The sequence below is a fragment of the Vombatus ursinus genome, unplaced genomic scaffold, assembly GCF_900497805.2.
Source record: "Vombatus ursinus unplaced genomic scaffold, bare-nosed wombat genome assembly UNPS02015175.1, whole genome shotgun sequence".
NCBI classification, from domain to species: Eukaryota; Metazoa; Chordata; class Mammalia; order Diprotodontia; family Vombatidae; genus Vombatus; species Vombatus ursinus.
Window position 1 is genome coordinate 26,568,722 of NW_020954953.1, and position 22,931 is coordinate 26,591,652.

Below are 22,931 nucleotides of genomic sequence, written 5' to 3' on the forward strand. Positions count from 1 at the left end.
GATGAAATGACTCTTTCCTCCCAGTGTTGCCTTCCCTGGGTGATTGCTGTCAGGGCCAGCCCAAAGACTTAGCTGTGGTTTGAACACTTTAGGAGAGAATTTAGAACCAAAACATAATTTAAAGTAATGATTCAAACTCATTGTTCTTGATCAATGAAAGAAATGGCCCTACAAGATTATTCTTAAACTCAGTAGTGAGAATTGGAGGTGGCTGGTATGCTTAGGGATAAAGAATAATATACCAATATAGGATGGTAAAGGATTGGCTAGATATAACTACAGAAGGAAGATGCTCCACATATGTCATGCTTAACTTAGCTGAATATTAGTCTACGTTTTAGGTTCTCTTTGAGAGGGAAAAGGGATGTCTACAATTTTCCCAGGATGTGTTTAAAAAAAAAAAATATATATATATATACACACACACACACACACACGTATATATTATGTATGTATGTGTGTATATGTATAAAATCTTTTGTGTCATGCCTCACAATATTTTATCTATTAAGTCACCACAGTTGAGATATTTAAGGAAGAATATGAAATGAATCAAAGGATGAAAAATAACTTTTAAATTAAAGGCATTACATTTTATTGAGAGAAGAAAGGGCAAAGGGGGTGACCTAATTGCTTTCTTAAGTAAATTGAGAGGTCTCTCAATTAGGTACTACTTAGAACAAATTCTTGACTGAATATGCAGTAAACATTGGAGCGAACTACTGAGATAGGCAAATGGATGCTCTATTTCTTAATAGCTTTAAGATGAAATTATCTGTTCAATCTGATAACCAATAGAATTTTTTTTCTATTTAACTCCTTGTGGCCTTCTCTTCATGACAGGGCTATCTATCTCTATATTTTTAACCAGGTATTAGTAGGATTTTTCAGTAAGTGAAATACTTAATGGACATTGTTGTGATAGAATTCATCTAAGGTGGATTGACATGATCATGGGCATTCATGATAATAGTCATAAGCTGACACTAGTGTTTTCTGGTGTCTCTTTGAAAGAATTAGCATTTTGTATGTGACAAGTGGTATCAATATGATAAAATCCTGATTTATGTATTTGGTCAGCAAACATTTATTGCTTACTATGTGCCAGGCATTGCTACAAAAAGTAGGCTATTTTAAATGTCCTGTGATTTAAAAAATTAAGTTGGCTAGTTGTCGTATATTTAAAAAACTTGGTCCAGCACTTTGATTCCTCACTTGGGACAAGAAAACTGTGAGTTGACACATTGTGTAGGGAAATTTTTTTTAACTCTAGAATTTCTTTTTGCTCAACCATTAAAACTCATCATAACTGCATCCACAGTTTTCTAGCAGTCACCTTGCTCTGTTTCAGCTTTAAGTTGTCTTAAAATAGCAATCCCTAATCATTCTGTTGAAAGGATGACAGTCTCTGTTATGTTCCACAATTTCAGGACATTCCCTAGCATTGGAAGCATTAGACAGAAGCTAACTTGTATGGGATTTATGTGTTAGTGGTAGATGATTGAATTAATGGATCCTCAAGTTCTCCTACTTTTAAATTTCTGCAATTCAGTTTCTAAGGAGTGGGATTGGAGGATCAGGACTGTAGTGTGTTGTTAGAGGCTATATATGTTTGTCTTTATAACAAACATTACATTTCAGATACTATCTGGGAATAATTAACATATGTTTCTACAAGGGACATATCTATTGGTACCCATGCCTGGTAAAGAAGTGATCTGTAAATATTTCTTTGGAATAATTTTAAAATACTGTATTTGTCCTTTTTCCTGCATTCCATTTGTTGTAGCCAGGAGCTGCTTTGCGTACCTTTTTAATGTATATACTTACTCTGTTCTCTACTTAGCTTTATGTTCTATTATGAGGGAGAGGGTATCTGTATATCTTGGACATAATTAATAATTCCCTTTAGCTGGCTTCTCTACTCTATTGTGTCTTATATAATTTGTTGTTGTTTAGTCGTTTTAGTTATGTCTGACTCTCCGTGACCCCATTTATATATTAATTTCCTATTATTTGAAAGACATTAGATTTATTGATTCATATGTATGCCCATTTGGCCATACAGAACAGAGAGGAAAAGGAGCCTGAGCCCCCTAATTTTTTCCCTTAGAATTATTGCAAAACCTTAAGACAGGCCTACTATAGAGTTAGGACAGAGGCATGAATTTCAGAATGAGAGGATTCCTTGGACCAAATCACCATTGTAGCAGTTGTCCCTAGTTCAAAAGGACAGATAGCAAAATGGTGGCATATACCACTCTGTACTGACATTTTCACAGTATACTGATACCCTACCAAAGTTGACTTTGTGGCTAATGAGGCTCAAATTCCTGGGTTGAAAATATGGAATAGTTCCTTTCTAAACTCCTCTAAGTATGGCTTTTCTTCTCTGTACTCAATATGGTCATCCATCATATCCTTTAAAAGCTTTGAATAGGAAAAAAAATACAAGCAGATGATTTGCCCCCTTCATCAGAACTAAGGGTATTAATTTTCTTACTCTCTTTGTCAATATACCAAGCACCCATGATTTTGTCACTATGGAGCTCCCATCTTTGCACATTACAATGGTTTGTAATTTTCACTCTTTGAAAGTTTTCTTTGTCTCAGGTTAAATGACTTGTCTGGGTTCATACAACTAATAAATATTAGAGGTAGGATTTGAATCAAGGTCTTTGTAACTCCCAAGTCCATCATTCTGTCTAGAACACCTCATTGCCCTTGTAACAATATATTATTATTACATTTTGCAGTATATGAAATTACTATGTTTCAGTCAGCCTTCTGCAATTATCTAGGTTGGTCCTTGAACAGCAGACATTACATCTTTCCAGTGTGGTAGAACCTGACATAATTTATTCTCACCGTTGTAACTCTTCAAGCCATCACCTCCATGTCAGTGGGATGATGAAACAGGATTTTGCAGAAGGTGAAATAATGGATGTTTGATATTATTGAATAGAATTGGTATCAGCTAGGTCGTAGATCTATATAAGTATTATTTTATTTTCTTTTAGGAGGAACAAAACAGAGGCAAACCTAATTGGGAGCACCTAAATGAAGATTTACATGTACTAATCACTGTGGAAGATGCTCAGAATAGAGCAGAAATCAAACTGAAGAGAGCTGTTGAAGAAGTAAAAAAATTGTTGGTACCTGCAGTAAGTAATAATTTTTAGATATTTCTTGTAGAATTTTCCCATTTGATTCCTGACCTATCAATTTCTAGTCCAATTAATGTTGGGAAAACATTTTGATTTTATATTTATCCCTCCAATGTGAGTAATTCTCTTTCTTTTGTGCAATGCTATTTATAGAGAAATGTTGATTTCTTTCTCAGGGACGATAAAGTGGATTTATGTGTGTCAGATCACATAAACATTTGATACAACTTCTACCTAAAAAAGTTGGTTTAATTAGCTGTGACTTTCTTAAAATTGGCTAACCTTTCACTCTTCTTCTCTAAGGGATGCCTGAATTTTATTCATTGGGGAGGGCAGGAGTGGACATAATAGATGACAGCTTTTTAGACTACCATGTTAAATGATTTCAGACTGCTTAGTAATAGATGAAGGCTATACCAGCTTTATTAAAAAAATTAAATATTATGTTTTGGGAGTAGTACATTGTTGTAAATGTAACTACAGAAATATAATTGCACACATTTGTGTAAAAAATTGTCTTCTCACTTCTAGCTTGAGTAGTGAAGTCACTGTAAATTGCATGGAAAACTTTTATTTATTTATTGAGACAATTTTTATAAAATTGTTATTTTGGAGTATCTTACATAAATCCTTTAAAGTGTAACTTCTTGCCATTTGTACGAGTGAATAAGCATCTTTTTTTTTTAAAGGAAGGTTAAGGAATAGTAATCTTGCTATACATCTGAGTCCTTACTTACACTGTTCAGTAGATAAATAGTTGTCAGTTCTTGTGTTCATTAAAGAATGAAGACTTTTTAGCCTGGTGACTAATCGATTCATTGGATTTTTTTTTTTTTTTTAGCCTGGTGATTTTTTTGGGGGGGGTGGGGTTAGGGGTGGATTTTGGGTTCATTGGATATTCCCTCTACTAAGAATGGCAAAGAGCAGTGACAAGGTGTGAGTACCAGGACTGATACTGCATGATGATAACATTTTTTCCAATGATGGTCTTTCTGAGGCATGGTGAAGAAGTCCAAGAGTAGCACATCTAAGTAGGAAATGTGTAATTGAGGGGCAGAGCCATGAACTCCCAAACCTTCACTTCAGGAGGTGGTTTGTACTGAAACCTTCACTTCAGGAGGTGGTTTGCACTGACCTATCATTTCCTTCCTGATTTTACTGCTTTGTGACTTCTATGACTTTTCCATCATAATTCCATGTTGAGCAGTTGCCCTTCCTGTTCCCTTTCTCTCTGCTTTTTAGCTTCTTTTCTAGGTTGTCTTCCCTTGTAGAATGTAAGCTCCTTGAGGGTAGGGACTATCTTTTTGCATATTTGTATTATTGCTTAGCACAGTGTCTGGCACATTGTAAGTGCTTAATTGTTTATTACCTGTTTGCTTAGCAGTGTAATAGGCATTTTGAAGATGGAAAGCATTTTGGAGACTTCAGAGACCTGGATTATAGTTTTGACTCTTATTGTAGCTTACATCAGAAAAGTGTCGATACCAACCACTATAGCTATTAAATTTGTTTGTTGATTGAAAAAATATGATTGCATATAGTTATTGTGAACTCAGTAAGTTACAAATGAATTTGTATTTACTAAATGACAATTATATCTATAAGTCATATTTATTATCTTATTATTGTTATTAATATTATATCTTGTGTGAAAAATATCTTGGGTGTCAGATATTTATTCAAACTATAGAATATTCAGTTTTGCTTATGTAACTGTCACTACAGAAGTTTACAGGTCTTTACGTTAATTCCAAAGCCCACCACTTGGTTAGATCAGGTTGTTGTTCATTTGTTTCCAACTGTTTGTGACCCCATTTGGGGTTTTTTTGGCACAGATACTAGACTGGTTTGCCATTACCTTCTTTACCTCATTTTTTTACATGTGAGGAAACTGAGGTATACAGTGTTAAGTGACTTTCCCAGGATCACACAGCCAATCATTGTTTGAGGCCAGATTTGAATTCAGGTCTTCCTGACCCCAGGCCCAGTGCTCTATCTACTGTGGCACCTTTCTGCTCTTAGAGCAGATTATTACAATCAAAAATCCCTTTGAGCTCTAATATTATAATAATATTATGATCCCGGTTCTTTAGCATATTATGATCTTTTTAATGACACAGGCCAATAAAACAGACTTGAAACCTTTGACTCATCTCTCTTCTACCTTTCCTTTATCTGGTCAGTTTCCAAGTTTTTCTCTAAAATATGCTCTAAAATAGCCGTTCCTTTCTTTCCATTCCCTGTCTCATTAATCTGATGATAATCACTAGATATTTATAGCAGGTTTTCAATTTTCAGAAAGACTATATATTTTAACTTACACATGAAATACCTCCTTTATGTAGGTAACACTGTTAGATGCTGTAGGGGAATTCTGAGTTTAGACGAAGATATCCTGTGTTCTTTGAGTTTATAGTCTAATTTGGGAATATGGCATGCACAAATAACACCTGTAATGCATGATATCCGCTCAGGAGTGGTACAGTCCTTGTGCTATATGTGATTGGACTAGTCAACAACACTTTCCAGGTGAAGGTATCTTAAACAAGATATCGGTAACATGATGTGATAGATAAAGTGCTGAACTTGAAGTCACGAAGACCTGCAGTCAGATCATTTCATTGGCACTAGCTGTTTGACCCTGAGCAGCAAGTTGCTTAAACTCTTTTGGCCTTAATCCCTAATCTGTTCTGGCTCTAAATTTATGATGCTGTGATAGCATTTGATTTTGAAGAATAGACAGGAATTCACTAGTCTTGAGAGGAAGGTGCCTTCGAGTGATTTAAAGAAGAGGAGAACATGAGAAAAGAACTGTGTTCAGAAAACAGAATGTTCCAGTCTGAGTACTAGAAATGGAGGTAATGAGAAAAGTTCTTAAAAAAAAAAAAATGCCAGATCGAAAAATTTGAATTTGACTTGATTGTCATTAGGTAGCTTTTGAAAAGTTTTTCACAAAGAAGGGACACTCGGCTTACTGCCTTTGTCATCACAGGCAAGTTATTCTACCATGCTTGGGCTCCAGTTTTCTTATCTGTGAAATGAGAGAGGTTGGCCTAGGAATCCCATTTAGCTCTAAATCTTTAAATCCTCAAATTAATGTAATTTTAAAATTGTATGAAAGCTAACTCCATGTGTCCTTTCCAAATTATTTTATTGGTATTTTGTTTTGATATTATGTTGGTATTTGTGTAGAGGCAGCTAAATAGTGCAGTGGATAAAGTGTGGTGCCTGGAATCAGGAAGACCTGAATTCAAATCCTGCCTCAGACACTTACTAGATGTGTGACACCTTACAAGTCACTGAACCCTGTTTACCTTAGTTTCCTCATCTGTAAAATGAGCTGAAGAAGGAAATGGGAAACCATTCTAGTATCTTTGCCAAGAATACCCCAAAAGGGGTCACAAATAGTTGTACACAACTGAAATGACTGAACAACAGTATTATTGATGTGAGTATTCCCTCACTGTACAATCCCTCACTGTATGTGGAATATAGTTTTTGTCCATATTCTTTTATTTAGCCAACATAGGGAAACTACAGAATAACAACAATTTTGTTTGTAGATTTATTCAACACGTTGCTGTAAATCATCTTCCAGTCTTTAGAATGGGGAGAATGATAATGTAGTTATGATTTATCTATTCTGTTCTGTATTAACAAGGAATTAATGTCCTTTGAATTCAGTATGAAAATTAGAATTGCCACCCACACTTCTTTATTTCCTTTGTTGTCTCTCATTGGGATTTTTAGTAATGAAGTTTTAAAAGTTTGAGTTAGAAATTGTCAGTGAGTTTTTAAAGGTGTCGTATCTACTATCACCCCATCTCTACCTCCTGTCCCACCCCCCAAAAAATTATACTAATTCCTCTTCTTCCCCTTTTCGGCCTTTAGCGTTAACAACAAAGATGTACTTGTGTTACTATAAGTGACTGCAAATTGAGCCAGGATCCGAGGAAGCAATTTTTTTTTTTACATTACATTATTCATTATACGAAGTACTTTGGACTAGTTTAGAGGCTGTCCTCTGTTTTGTTGAAATAATTTTGTCCTACTGAATCTTCTTTGTAATGGTATTTGTTGCAATAGATACTCAAATTTCTAAATGTGAAACTTTGAGGATGTTTGAATTACTTAATTTTTAACATTGCTTTTTATTCATAGATCTTATTGAATTTAATTAATAATTGACCATTCTTTAAAACCACCATTTTCCTAGGAAAAAAATTCAAACTTAGGGCAGCTAGGTGGTGCAGTGGGTAGAGCTCTGGCCTTGAAGTCAGGATGACCTGAGTTCAAATCTAGTCTCAGACACACAACACACAGCACATACTAGCTGTGTGACCTTGGGCAAGTCACTGAACCACAATTGCCTCGCAAAAAGAGAAAAATAATTAATCGTAAGTATTATTATAGTTGCTACTTTTTGGTTTAAACCAGTGATTTATTAATCTATCAATACTAGGATTGCTTTATGAGACAAAATTCACCAAAGCCTTCAACTTCCTAATTAACAAAAAAATGGAAATTAATCAAAAGGAATTATATTCCGTTTAGGTGAGGTACTAACTAGAAACATAAGTAAATTAACATGGAGATTTTACCTAGAAGGTAATGAATAGTTACATGTGGCTATACGAAGAGCTTGTAATATCTTACCAACTAAGGATTATACCACAGAATCAAAATAAAGAACATTGAGAGAGATGTGTAATCAGCGTAGCAAGTTGTCTAAAACAATGGGTGACCCCAGGCTACATTTGTATTCAGTCAATGTCAAAAAAGCTAGAAGATCCCTGAGCATCTTAGTTGGGGCCCCCTTTAGAGAATTTGTGAAAGGAAATAGATTATACAGGATGAAAAAAATGTGGGGTTATGATCCATATTGTTGTTGGGAGCCATTAAGTTTGACAAAGAGCTTTGTATATATTAGCTGATTGGATCCTCAGAGCCATTCTGTGAATCAAGTGCTATCATTTCCACCCCTTTCTCTTATAGGTGAGTAAACTGAGGCTCATAGACATGAAGTAATTTGTGCATGATTGCTTAGCTCATCAGTGTGGTGGGCTGAATTGAAACTCAGGTGGGCTATCATTGTCCTTACTGGACATGAGGCCCATTCATGTTTTATGAGTGTTGATATTACAGTGAAGTCTGCTTTGCAGTGCTTTAGCGATATTAGTGTGGTCTGGTGATACCAACTACTATACACAAATATGGAGTATGTTTTTCCGTCAAGAAATATTTATTAAAGTACACTATACATCGAATAATTTTCCATTTTTATTCATTCCTTCACTGATCTCAACATAGCTCTTGCTGCTGGAATAGGGCAATGACTTTATGGAACTTAAAGCTAGGGAAAGAAGATGGAGGTTATTTTATCCATAAAATCAGGGGTGTTGCCACCAACATCGGAGCAAAGTCTTCTCAACTGCCTTTTCCTTCCCAATCCAGATGTACCCCTCAGGCTGAGATTTTCTTTTCCTTAGCAGGATAACATTTGAAAAGTTTTTGAGGGAGAAGGCAGTGTGGGTAGTATCATCAATTTAAAACTTAAAGAGACTTTAGAATTCATCTAGTCCAGCCCTTTGTTTTTTTGGTAAAGAATATTGGGGTGTGGGAGCAGTATCAGATTCTAATCGCTATGTCTCCTGTCACAATTATTAGAGGTTTATTGAGACTCACTTATTTATGCTACCATGACATTCTTTTTTTAAAAGTGCTGCCAAATTTGTTGCTGGAATGTGAACTGCTTTTAAATGCCTCAGCTTGTTAAAATGAAATTTATGTAGAGAAAAGGGAGTATTTTTTCCGTGAGATATCATTTGGGCCATCCCAAAACCCACTTATCCAGCTCCTTTAAATTACTTATATTAGTGATTAAATGTATTAATAATAGCTAGCATTTATATAACACTTTAAAGTTTGCAGAGCACTTTACATATTTGCCTCATTTGATCCTGACAACTATCCTACGAGTACTGTTATTATTCTCTTTTTGGAGATGAGGAAACAGTCTGAGAGAGAGGAAGTAATTTGTTTAGGGTCACAGTATTTACACCAAGAATACAGGACTTGTTCAGGCTATATACAGTTTACATGGAAGGTGATGTTTGTCCTTCCTTCTCAAAGAGGACCCATGACATTAGAAAAGTAAAGTCAAGTCTTGCAAGTGAATTGGATTTAAGTGAAGGAGGACTGTGCAAAGTCACCACCCTCACTTTGTCCTCCAGAGCCATTTGGATCCAGTGGCCAGATGTAGATCAGGACAACTGGGGATGGATAAAGTGGAAGACCTTGGCCTTTTTAAGCTAAAGTCTTTAACAGGTATCAGTTTGACTGAGGCAGTACCCATTCTATGAGGCAGAGAATGACTTCTTTACCTAGTTTAAAAAAAAAAAATCAGTCTGAATGGGGAAAATCCTCAGGGTTTCTGGCCAAAACAGAAACAATTGCAACCCAAAAAATCTCAGTGCCCTAGGCAACACTCTGAGACTTCAAGTTGCAGAGAAGTTTCCAAACTTGTCAATGGAGATAGTTTCCTCGCCAGCTGAGTTCCCCTTAGGAAAATTAACAGGTACAGTCTCTGCAGTAGTTGTGTTTCTTGTTTTCTAAATTCTGCTGCCTCTATCCTCATATAAGTTCATACAAATTTTCCCATGTTTTTTGAACATTCCATTATAGCCATGTACCATAATTAATTCAGCCATTCCTAGTTTTGGGGCATCTGCTTTTTTTCCCTTTGTTTTTGCTACCACAGAAATTGCTACTAAAAATATTTTAGTGTATGGGAGAACCATCTCTCTTTCACCTCCTTGGAGTTAATGACTAGCAATTGAGTTTATGGGATAAAGGGGTGTAAGTATTTCAGTTTTTTAAAAACATAATTCTAACTAGTTTTCTGGAATGACTTTAACAGTTCACAGCTTTACTAGTCACCATAGCAATGTGCCTACCTTTCCACATTCCCGCCAACATCGACACTTTCCATACTTTTTAAATCTTTGCCAATTTTCTAGGTGTGAGGTGAAATCCCAGTTACTTTGATTTGCATTATTTAGTGATTTGCAACAGTCTTTCATGTGGCTCATACTTTCATTACGTGGCTAATAATAGTTCATATCCACTTAAACATTGGGGAATTACTTATTTTACATATTTGTGTTAATTCCCTGTATATCCTAGATAGCAAAATCTCATCCAGAATATTTGTTACAGTGACTCCCTGTAACTCACCTGCATTTCACCTCATTTTTTCTGCATTTGTGCAAAAGCTTTTAAATTTACTACTAATAAAAATTACTATTCTGTCTTTTTTGATTCTCTCTGTCCCTTGCTTGGTTAAGACTGCTCCATGTTGCAGTGGCCAAATAAAGTACCAGACTGCATTGTGTTCTCATTGTTTAATGTTGCAGTTTTTTAAAAAATGTAATTGAGATTTTATTTTTGCATCACTGAAATTTTTCCATGTATTACTCTGCTGTTTTCTCCCAGAGAACTATCCCACATAATTAAAAAAAAAACTGCATTAAATAAATACAAGAGAAATAAACAAAAATGATCAAGATAATAAAAAAAGGGAAGGGGAGAACATAAACTGTCTTCTTATATCTCTTCTCTGTGACTGTCCTTGTTGTTTATTGTTTTGTAACACTTATTTTTGTTTTGTGATAGTGAGTCTTGGTATTTACATTACTGCTATCATAATACATACATTTTCCTCAGGATCTGTTTGCTTCACTTTGCATCAACTCATGTAAGTCTTTCCATCCTTTTCTGTATTCATCATACGTGTAATTTCTTATACAGTATATTCTTTTTATACCTGTAATGTACTACATTTTTTTTTTTTTTACCCATTGCCCAAATCTGTGGGGATTCTATACTTTGTTTCCAGTTCCACAAAAAGTGTTACTATAAATATTTTGATGTCTGTGGGGCCTTTCTTTTTATTAATTACCACTTTGTGGTGTATGCCTCGTCATGGAATCTTTGAGTCAAAGAATATGGGTGTTTGTCAAGTTATTTGCGTAATTTGAAATTATTTCCCCAAATATTTAATCCTAAATCACAGCTCCACCAGTAGAGTATTAGTATGTCTCCCATCTTCCCACAGCCAATCAAAATTGACTCTCCCTATCTTTTATGTTTTTTGCCATTATGCTGAATATGAGGTGAAATCTTTCAGGATTATTTTCATTTCCATTTCTCTTAATATTGGTCATCTGGAGATTGTTAATATTTTATTGTTTTTGTGTTGTGATTTTTTTTTAGAATTGTTTATATTCTTTGACTGCCTAATATTTGTGACATTTAATATGAGTCTTGTGTATCTATTTTGAGCTTATTTTGGAATATGATATAATTTTTGCCATACCTCTTTTCAGTTTTCCTAACAATTCTTTTCAAGCAGAGAATTCTCCTATAGGGAATTTTCATGCACGTAGAATATTTCTTTGGAGTAGGAATTGTTTTTCTTTATATCTGCATGTTGTCTACAAACTTAATAAATAACTTGTTGATTGATTAATTAGGTTTATAGAAGATTCTAAGTTGTTTCTGATTCTTCCTTAATCTGTTTGGGATTATCAGTTATCACTTAAAGAATTCCTTATTTATGAATCCCATAAGTATGGATTTCTGTATAGTGTATTTCTTTGTAAGCAGAATACAGAAACTTATTCCATCCAGGTGAACAGATGATTAGATGTATTCTTAGATTCTATTCAAAAGCCATTAATAAATTCTAGGGGAAAATCAGATTTTTTTTTATTGCTTTAATTGAGAAATGTCTTACATTTCTCATATGAAATCCAAATCTCATTTGTGACATCATAGTTTCCGTAGTGATCTATTCTGAAAACAGAATATTGGCTTAAAGGTAGTATAATTTTCTGGAGTTTGAGCTGTAGATAGAAAGGATACTGTATTATTTTCATTAACATACTTAGAAGTGATGATCTTGATTCACTAAATATATTAAAATTCTGTCTGTACTTCATAACATTATTATGTAATGTGAGCTTGAAAAAAATAATACTAAGTAAAACTCTGATTTGTTTTTGTTTAGTTATGTCAATCTCTGGTTTAAAGTTGTCCTTAAAGCTTTAAATTTATCGCAGTAACTTGATCAGTCAGGATTATTTTGTTGTTCCAGACACCTTTTCTTTCTTTTTTAATAATTACAAAAGAAATAATTCAACATCTTTTGCCTTACAGAAGTGATATGGAATACTAGGTGACTGCTTAGCTAAAGATTATTGAGAATCATAATTATTGTGTTTAAGGGGTTTTTTATACTGCCATCAGATTCAGTTTTATATTTCATCCTTTGATAACAGATAATCAATTATGAAGCATTTCTTAAATCTTAAAGAGCTATTTAACTTTGTGGTCATTTTTTATCTAAAGAAATACAAATATTTTGTCTTCATATATTTCAAAATAGAGAGCATCCTATTCTTCTGAAGTGTAATTGATAAAGGAGTTTTCATCTCAGTTATTTAAACCCTAAAAAATACTTTTTTTGACTTCACTCATTCAGTATAACTCAGAGGTTCTTTGAAAAAGATTTGGCTGTACTGACTGTTGGAAATGAACTAACAATGTTTTTGTTTCCTCTGTTAGTCATTGGAGGAGAGAAGTGAGAGAACCAGGATATATGTAAAGATGTTTAGAATAAGAAAGGACCTGAGCAATTATTTTTTACTAAAGAAAGTGAAATATAGAAAAGTTAAGTGATGGCACTATCTTCATTATTTTTTCTATGCCCAATATATTACATAAGGGCATATTGGCCAGAAATTATCACTCTCTGCTCCAAAACAATATTATTTTATCAGTTTGTTTCTTATAACAAAATACCATTGTGTATATCAATTCTTCACTGGAATAATCACTGTTTAAAGCCTAAAAATGACTCCTTTCCTCCTTTAAGGAAAAAAAAAACCACAGAAAATAAAAATGAGGAAACTTAGACACAGAGAAGTACACTCATTTTCCTATCCCAGTGGGTTAATATCAGACTGGCCACTGCCTAGTGTTCTTACTGTACCAGCACAAAACAGGTGACTGAACAAATTGGATCATCTGCAGATTAATCTTTATTATGATTTCAGGGGCAGTAAAGAAGAGAAAAAAAGGAAACAAACTCTGAAACAAACCAAATCTATTTGTATGTCTGAATTCACATTATTCTGAGGTGCATGTGAGGTTACATGTGGCTGCTGTGCTGTAGTATACATATAAAGACCAGAGCAAGGATATGAGCAGGAAAAACATTATATGACCTCAGTATGCCATCAGACATGAATGCTGTCATATCAACCAGGCAGAACACCAGAAAACCACCATTAATGCCATGGAGAAAAAACCCCTAAAATACCTTCTCTTTCCTTCGGCTAGTCACTTGGGTCTTTTTCCCTCTTAGGACCTATCTTGCAGGGTTGTTGTGAGGATCAAATGGGATAAAAATTATAAAGTACATTGCACAGTGCCTAGCTTGTAGTAAACATTATCTAAATTTTATCGATCATTTGGTGAATCACAATATGACAAGCTTTTTGTGTTTAGTCAGTGATAAAAAATAATATTTTAGTTCTTTATTATCAAAATGTTCTTTAAAAGTGTTTAGTCAACTGAATGCTGAAGTCAATGAAATAAAACCTGTAGAATTTTCCAGTATGTGCACAGGGCTATAGGATTTGAAATTAAACACACATACACACACACACACACACACACTTTCAATGACTTTTGTTGTGTGATTTCTTATTTGTATTTTGAACTACTTAATCTTAGTACAAGTCTACTTTAAATCATCATTATTTGACTCATTTTGTATACTTCAGAATGAGTTGAGGAATAAAAGGTATATTTAAATAGAAAACTATTTTAACTAGCTTTGTAATATCAAAACAGCTAATTCTTTTTAGAGTACTGTGGTTTATAATGAGGGCAGACCATGAATTGGAGGGTCATTTTATTTTTATAAAGCATTTTGTGTCTGTTGTGGTATATGATGGTGCATGCTATGAATTGGCATTTAATTTTGTTTTTATAAAGCATTATATGTATGTAAAATATTGAGATAGGACAGGCTATACAACGAAGATATTTACATCAACTTCCAAAACAGTGAAATCTGATAGGTAGATACAATTTTTTATTTTATATACATTTTTAACAGCATCTCAATTCAGTATACAGCCATCTTAAAATCTAATGTAATTTTGTTTTCCAAAATAAATTGGTTTTTATCTTTTGTTTTCACATCACCTATATTTACCATTGTATCTCTTTCTCTACCCCAGAGAGAAATCCCTTGTAATAACAAAGAAAAAGAAGAAAAATTCAACAAAACTAATCATTATATTGAAACAGTTGAGCCAAAGGGCAAATGGACTCTTCTTATATACCTCTTTTTTTTAGGCCAAGTTTATTATAATTTCACATTATTTAGTTTTTCTTGAAATAAAAGCCTATAAATGTGTCTTTTCCTCTAGAAGTATATGGTAGAGCTGGTCCAATGCTGTTGAATACTATGTATTCTTTTTTTTCCCCCATCAGTAATCACATTCCTAGTTTAGGTATCTCCAAGAATTACTGTTTTATCCACATAGATACTAGCCATACCCATTTTCTGATGTACTGGAGAATATAGATTCATCATTGTCTTGGCTTTTCTTCATATTTACAGAAGTCATAGAGAAATAATCCCTTGGCCTTGTCATTTTTAGCTGTTGGTCCTTCTATACTTTTAATAATCTTAAAATTCTGTCTTTCTAGTCTTCTTGTACTGTACTTTCCTCTATACACTATTATCCAGCCACCTGCTCTTTTTATGCACAGTACTCCTGTCTTTCAACTCTTTCCCTTTTTACTGGCTCTTACCTCACCAAAAATGTGCTCCCTCCTCACCTCCACTTCCTTGCATCCTTCAAGATTTAACTCATATCCAACTTGTAAAAAATTCCCAGTCCCCTTTGTACTAGTAGTGCCTTCCAGCAGATACAATGTATGTATATTTTGTTCATGTATTTTTATCTAGATGTTGTGTCTCACCAGAATATGAGTTCCTTTAGATCAGGAACCATAGTTTTGAGTTTTTTGTTTTTGGTTTTTTTACAGTGCTTAACATATAGTAGATACTTCACGTAGTAGATACTTAAATTTTTCTTAAAAGACCTATAAATATATTAGTCACACCAATATCACCTGGGAGCCAGATCCTTTCTATCTTCTGCAGACTTCTCTGTCCATATCCCTACTTTCATCCAGTGTCTGCCCCCGTATTCAGAGTGATTATAACTTTACCATAGCTTTGATGTCCTTCTAAATCCTCGTATCTGGGGTAGACATCCATTACCTCTAAGTGCATGTTACTCCAGCTTTTCTTGACTGTTTCATCCAAATTTTCTCTGGGCAGAAACAAACTTGGAAATCCGGCTTGAAAGGACTACCATGACCCACTTCAAATTAAACTTACATTCTAAATTATTTCCCAAGAATGAATCTCTCAGGAGAAAACTACTCAATCTACCTATTCTCTGTATTGCTCAATGACATTATTTGAGCTAAGATTAAAAATCTGATGTTAGTAATCACTGTACAATTCTACCTCTCTGGTTGATGCACTTCATTTTATCTAACTGTTTACATTTTCAACAGTAAACCTTTATTTTTCATTTTTAATTTAAGTTATAACAAACATGAACATTTCCCTATATAGTGACCAGACCACATGAATCTAACACAAATAGCTTGTTTTTAAAGTATATATCAACTTTAACATGATAGTTCAGCACTGACCTTCATGTCTGCATCCTTTTCTGTACTCTTTTCTGCTATGTTCAATTTATTTTTAATGTTTTTCATTGACACTCTTTTTTTTTCTTGCATAACATCACTCAACTCTCCCTTACCCCCATGTGCACAAATTCAGTGAGGTCCTTCAGGAGGGATATGCCTTTCACGAATAGGAAGGTGGTAATCTCACTGTTTTCTGCCCTTATCATACCTCACCTGGAGTGTCGTATTCAGTTCTGAGCATCATGGCTTTACGAGGACATCACAAACCTGGAGAGCATTGAAAGAAGGAGGAGAACCTTGAGTCTATGATGTAAAGATCGGGCAAAAGAATTGGACATATTTAGTCTGTAGAAAAGAAGATTCAAATGGGTCATGATTACTGTATTCAGGTGTTTTAAGAATTGTCATGTGAAAGAGAGATTAGATTTTTGTTTTGTTTTGTTTTGTTTTGTTTTTGGCCAAGAGGGCAGAACCATAAGGTATGGGTAAAAGTTACAAACAGTCAAATTTAGCAAATCTACCAGACATTTAAAGAACAATGTATCCCAATACGATTCCTTCTGTGTCACAAATACAATTTTGATAACTAAAGTAGGGAGAGCAAAAACAGAGAAAGAAAACTATAGACCAATTTCCCTAATGAATATTGATGCAAAAAATTTTAATACGATAACTAGCAAGTTAACTCCAGCCATATATCACAATCATGCACAATGACCAGTTGGGATTTATGCCAAGAATGCAGGACTGGTTTAATATTAGGAAAACAAAAATTATTGGCCATATCGGTTACAAAAGTCATATATAATTATTTTTTATAAACATCAATAGATAACACAAAAAGCTTTTGACAAAATATGACACTCATTCCTATTAAAAATAGTAGAAACTATAGGAACAAGTGGAACTTTTCTTAAAATACATATATCTACCTAAAACCAAGAGTGAGCATTATCTGTAACAAGGATAAATTAGAAGCTTTCCCATTAAGATCAGGGGTGAAGCAACAATGTCTATTGTCACCACTGTTACTCTATGTACTGGAAATGCTGACTGTAGCAATAAGACCAGAAAAAAAATTGAAGGAATAAGAATAGGCATCAGGAAAACAAAACTATCAAAACTCTTTGTAGACAATATGATAATATACTTAGAGAATCAACTAAAAAGCTAATTGCAACAATTGACAACGTTTCAGGATATGAAATAAACCCACATAAATCTATGTAATACCAACAAAACCCAGCAGGAAGAAACAGAAAGAAATTCCATGTAAAATAACTGCAGAGGATAGAAAATTCTTTGACATCTACCTGTCAAGATATATTCAAGAACTATATGGAAACAATTACAAAACACTTTTCACACAAAGACATCTGAACAATTGAAGAAATATTAATTGCTTGTGGGTGGGCTGAGCTGTTATAAAAATGACAACTCCACCGAAATTAGTTTACTTATTTAGTGCTATACCAATCCAGTTACCAAAGAATTTTTCCAAAAGAGGTAGAATAAATAACAGCATTCATAAAAAATTAATAAATGATCATTCATTTGATAAATTCATAAATTATTGATAAATAAACCAGTCAGGTCAAAGTAAAACTGAGAGAAAACAGGGTTATGAAAAACTAAATAAGATAAATAAAAAATTGATAAATAAATCTCAAATTGACAAATGGTCAAAGAGTATGAATAGTCAGTTTTCAGATGAAATCAGTTATCTATGGTCATGAAAAAATTCTCTAAATTACTACTGATTAGAGAAATGCAAATTAAAACAACTCAGAAGTAACACCTCACACCTGTCAGATTGGGCTAATATGACAGAAAACATAAATGATGAATGCTGGAGAGGGTGTGGGAAAATTGGGACACTAATGCACTGTTGGTAGCGTTGTGAACTGATTTAACCATTCTTGAGAACTATTCCCAAAAGGCTATAAAACTGTGCATACCCTTTGACCCAGTAATACCACTACTTGGTCTGTATCCCAGAGTGATCAGGGAACAGCAAAAAGGCCCTAAGTGTACAAAATATTTCTGAAAGCTTTTTGTTGTGGCTAAGAATTAGAAATTGGGGATTCTCGTCAGTTGGAGAATACTTGAAAGTTGTTGTATGTGGTTGTGATGGACTGCTGTTGTTTTGTAAGAAGGAATGAAGGGGATGGTTTTTGAAAACCTGGAAAGACCTTTATGAACTAATGTAAAATGAAGTAAACCAGAACCAGGAGAACATTGTACAGTAATCGCAATATTATATCAACGATCATTTGTGATGGACTTCGTTACTCTGATCAGTGCAGTGATCCGTGAGAATTCCAAAGGATTCATGATGAAAAATGCTCTCTACTCCAGAGATAGATCTGATGAATTCTCTGATGAGTAGTTACTGAAACATATTATTTTTCACTTTATTTTTCTTTCTCCTTTTTCAGAGATGGAGGGGAAGACAACAATATGACTAATCTGGAAATATGTTTTGCATGACTTTACTTATATAATGACTGTCATTTTGCTTTCCTTAATAAATGGAGGAGGGAATGAGAGAATTTGGAGCTATTAAAAATGAATGTAAGAGGGAACAAAATCCAATTATATAGCACTTTGTTTTTTATGCTATAGGTAGTGAGTGTTTATACTTCTTGATCAAGGGAGTGATACGGTTATAGCTCTGTTTTAGGGAGTATCTATTTGGCAAGTATATGGAGGGTGGTTTGGAATCAGGAGGTTTTAATTGCAGGGAGATCAGTTAAAAGGTTAATCTTACAGTGCACGTTAGATCTGGTATGAGTTAGAATGGTGACTGCATGAATGGAGAGAAAGAGATAAACAATATTGTAAATGTAGAATGCATGAGATTTGGAGACTGGATTGTATATTAAGGGTGAATAAGGAGTTGAGGGTATTTTAAGGTAGCATACTTGAGTGACTAGAAGGAGGCATTACCATCCACAAAAAGAGAAATTATGCTTTCAGGATTTGTGGCAAAAGATTATTCTGTTTTGGATATGTTTCACTTAAGATCCTGGTGAAATGTCCAGTCAGAGAAGTCCAGTACCCAGTAATGCAGAATGGATTCAAGAGAAAGATTTATCTGGATGAATGGAGCTGTGAGACATCTACATCAAGTGTAACTCCAGTGGAGCTGATTAGAGAGTCTAGATAAGGGGTGAGGAAACTCTGGCCTCGAGGCTGCATGTGGCCCTCTAGGTCCTCAAGTGTAGCCCTTTGACTGAATCCAACTTCACAGAACAAATCCTTTTATTAAGGGCAACCTTTGAATATACCTAGGCATGCAGATTCTGCAGAAAGATTGTGAATGAGTGGCCAGGCAGGTAGAAGTAAAACTGAGAGAGAACAGGGTTATGAAAACTTAAGGAGGAGAGGATATGGAGGAGGAGGAGACCATCAACAATATGAGATGCTATAAGAAATCTTGAAGGAAAAGGACTGGGGAAAAAAATAAAGGGCAGTAACTTCTCACATAATATTAGTTACCTTGGGGAGAGTAATTTGAGTTCTCTTAAGGTCACTCAACTAATGTGTCCCAAAGCAGGACTTGAACCCATTTCTTCATGATTGGGACTCTCTGTCCATCAGGACATGGCTACTTCCGGCTTACATTAAATTCAATAAATAAAATAATTAACATTATTTATTATTTATATGATTTAAGGTTTGCAAAGTGCTTACTCATGTTATGTCACTTGATCCTCACATCAGTCCTATCAGGTATTATTATTATACCCATTTTACTGATGAGGAAACCCAGAATCACACAGCTTGAAAAGTTAGGATTTGAGCTTGGGTCCTTGTAAGTCCACATTTAATTTTCTATCCAGTATACCACTTAAATCCTTACAAACTTGCAAAATAAAAGTTATTTCTAGTATCAATATAAAATGATTTGCTTATTATTGAATCTATAAATCAAATCAATGAGAATTTATTAAGCCAGTGATATGCTGGTTATTTGGGATATGAAGATAAAAAAGATAAAAATAAAACTGTCCCTCAATAAGCTTATAGTCTGAGGGGCGGGGCCAAGATGGAGAAGTAAAAGGAGGGACTTCCTTGAGCTCTCCACCAAACCTCTTCAAATACCTGTAAAAAATGGCTCTAAACAAATTCTAGAGCAGCAGAAACCACAAAAAGATAGAGCGAAACAAATTTCCAGCCCAAGAAATGATGGGTGGTTGATTGGAAAGGTCTGTCTTGCAGGATTGGGAGAGGAATGCAGTTCAGTGTGGGCATGCAGGCAAAACAGGCCTCAGTGAATCTGGAGCAGGCCTCAAAAACCCAAAGTTTAAAAAAAAAATGTTAAAAATTGTTTTCACATGTGATTGGGAAATAAGATATATAGGCAATGGGGTATAGAAATCTATCCTGCCCTATAGGAAAATAGAAGGGGAAGGGGAGAAGAGAAGAGGGCAGATAGAAGGGAGGACAGATTAGGGGAAGGGGTATTCAGAATGTACGTTGTCTTGGGGTCAGGAGGGATGAGATGGGGAGAAAATTTGGAATGCAAAATCTTGTGGAAGTGAATGTTGAAAACTAAAAATAAATAATAAAATCTGAAAAAAATAAGCTTATAGTCTATGCTTAAGGAAAATTTAATTTTAAGTAAATAGCCATCAAAAGCTTTATTTTTCTCTCATCTTTTTATATGTACAGATGTTGGTCTATTTGTAGATATGTCATAAGGACCTGCCTAGTCTAGGAGATTTGTTTTTTCTACTTTAGAAATATTTTGTGTATCTTTACTGAAATGGCAATATACAGTATAAAGTCTGAACTTCAAGGAAGTGTAATTCTATATTTAAACTTCATTTGCTTACATGTTCTGTATAAAGTAGATGAAATTCAAGTACTATATTCTACATTAAGCCTTTCCTGTTCTCCCAGTTGTTATCGTTTTCTTCCCAGACTTCCTCATTTAATTACTTTATGTGTATTTACTTTCTGTTTATGATACATATGTGTATGTATATTTGTCTCTCAGTAGGAGAGGGACTGTTTTATTCTTTGTATTGTATCCCCAGAGCATCCCAGAGAGTCTCCCACAAAGTGAGTACTTAACAAATGATCCAACTGATTGATTGAATTCTAAGATAATCCAAGTTAGGGAGGAGGATGAAAACCCCAGGCTGTTGGCCCTTAGATAATTGATGAAGATAGGATTTTTACAGCAATATATTTTTTTAAAGGGTGATAGTGTGCTGTGAGCATGCTGCTGGGTTCTTGAATGCTATGGGAGTGGTATGCAAGATTCTACTAGACTACTAATTCAGTGAAATCACTGGCAAACCACACTATGATTCAGAGGACCATTCTGGCTAATTGTAGTGGGGCTTCTCACAAGTAAGAATGGTCACTAAATAATGATTGAATAATTTGTGTGTGTGTGTGTGTGTGTGTGTTACATTAAGTTGTTACTATAGTACATTAAGATTTCTAAAGTGTTTCCCTTTACAACATCCCAATTACGCAATTATTTTAGGAAAAAAACCACTGGGAGATGCCATGGTAGAACTGTGAATTGAGTGAAAGTTTTACATTTAAAGTATGTTGTAAACCTACTTATCAGGTAGGCTTATTTTCTTATATTAACAATAACCTATCTATAATCCAATAATTTTCTATCTATAAATATATGTGTAAGCATTAACATTAAGTATACACCCTTAGGGAAACACTTGGTTGCTTTGTCTTCGTTTTTTTTATGTTGCTCTGGATTCATAATGTTTCTTCCTAGCAGAACATCTTTTTCACAAAAATTGCTTTGTATGGATGGAAATATTGGTGCATTTCCCCATAATCATTTTGCAGAATTTGACCAAAAAATGGTATTTTGCTATTTTAATAGTAGTCTTATATAGGTTTATTCTTTACCCTTACAGTGAATTGATACTAAAAAAAATTTGTGCTTGCATTTCTGAAGATTTCACATCAAATATAATTGTATCTTTATTTGAAGTTCTGTGGTAAACAGCAAATGACTAACACCATAGGGACCTTAAGATTAAATGGGTAATTATCAGAAAAAATTACTTTGAAAAATTAAAATGTTTTAAGATGATGAATATGAAATGATTTCTGCAAAACAAAAAAAACCCTAAGAAATCTGATATGATGAATTAGTTTGTCATACACCAATTAGGAAGTTTCTTTAGTTGAGAACTATTTAATTTTTATTTGCATCACTATTTTACACTTTATTTGTTCTCAATCTCTTCTAAGTGAACCATGGCTTAAAATGGTAAACTTCTTTTGAATACAATGACTAAAATATAGATATTCAGGATGAATTCATTTTTGAAACCAAATAACCAACTAAATAATATCTTCTTTTTGAATAAGACTTATTGTTTTAATTTATACTATTCCAATACAGATCCTTTTACTAAAATAGTAAATGTCAATTTTTTATGCCTTCATCTAATAATAATTAATAGCAACTCACAATTACATAGAAGCTTAAGATTTATAAAATGCTTTTCAATAATCTAAGACTTTTGTGATAAAATATTCAACAAATCTCACCCATGTTTCTCTGATACTTTAATGATTCAAAATATTTCTAATTTATTTCAGTAAAAGTTTTTACACCATCATATATCTCAAATCACAAATTTGCACATATATCACCTGGTGTCCAATCTTTGAAATTAGTTAGGTCACCAGACTGGTTAGGCTTATATTGGTTCAGCAGGCAATGCTAAGTACTCAGGGCCACTTTATCTTATATAACTTCCTCCTCTTCATCCAAAGTCCTCGGATGGATTGCCTGTACTCATTCATTACCTTCTTTAGCTGCTTCTTTATTCTCTTACAATATGACTTCTGACCCCACCACTCCATTGAAAGTGTTTTCTCCCAAGTTGACAGTGATTCTTAAAGTACTTCTCTCTCTCTCTCTCTCTCTCTCTCTCTCTCTCTCTCTCTCTCTCT

At 34.1% G+C, this 22,931-nt stretch overlaps 1 protein-coding gene across 5 annotated transcripts in view; it reads left to right on the top strand.

Moving 5' to 3' along the window:
* The window catches only part of LOC114031420 (protein quaking), a 193,290-nt gene that overhangs the window by 126,254 nt on the left and 44,105 nt on the right, over nucleotides 1-22,931 (top strand). For all 5 annotated transcript variants that reach the window (XM_027846494.1, XM_027846493.1, XM_027846495.1 and 2 more), the window contains exon 4: nucleotides 3,021-3,164. In XM_027846494.1, coding sequence (XP_027702295.1) covers nucleotides 3,021-3,164 — 144 coding nt within the window. The remainder of the gene's footprint in view (nucleotides 1-3,020; nucleotides 3,165-22,931) is intronic.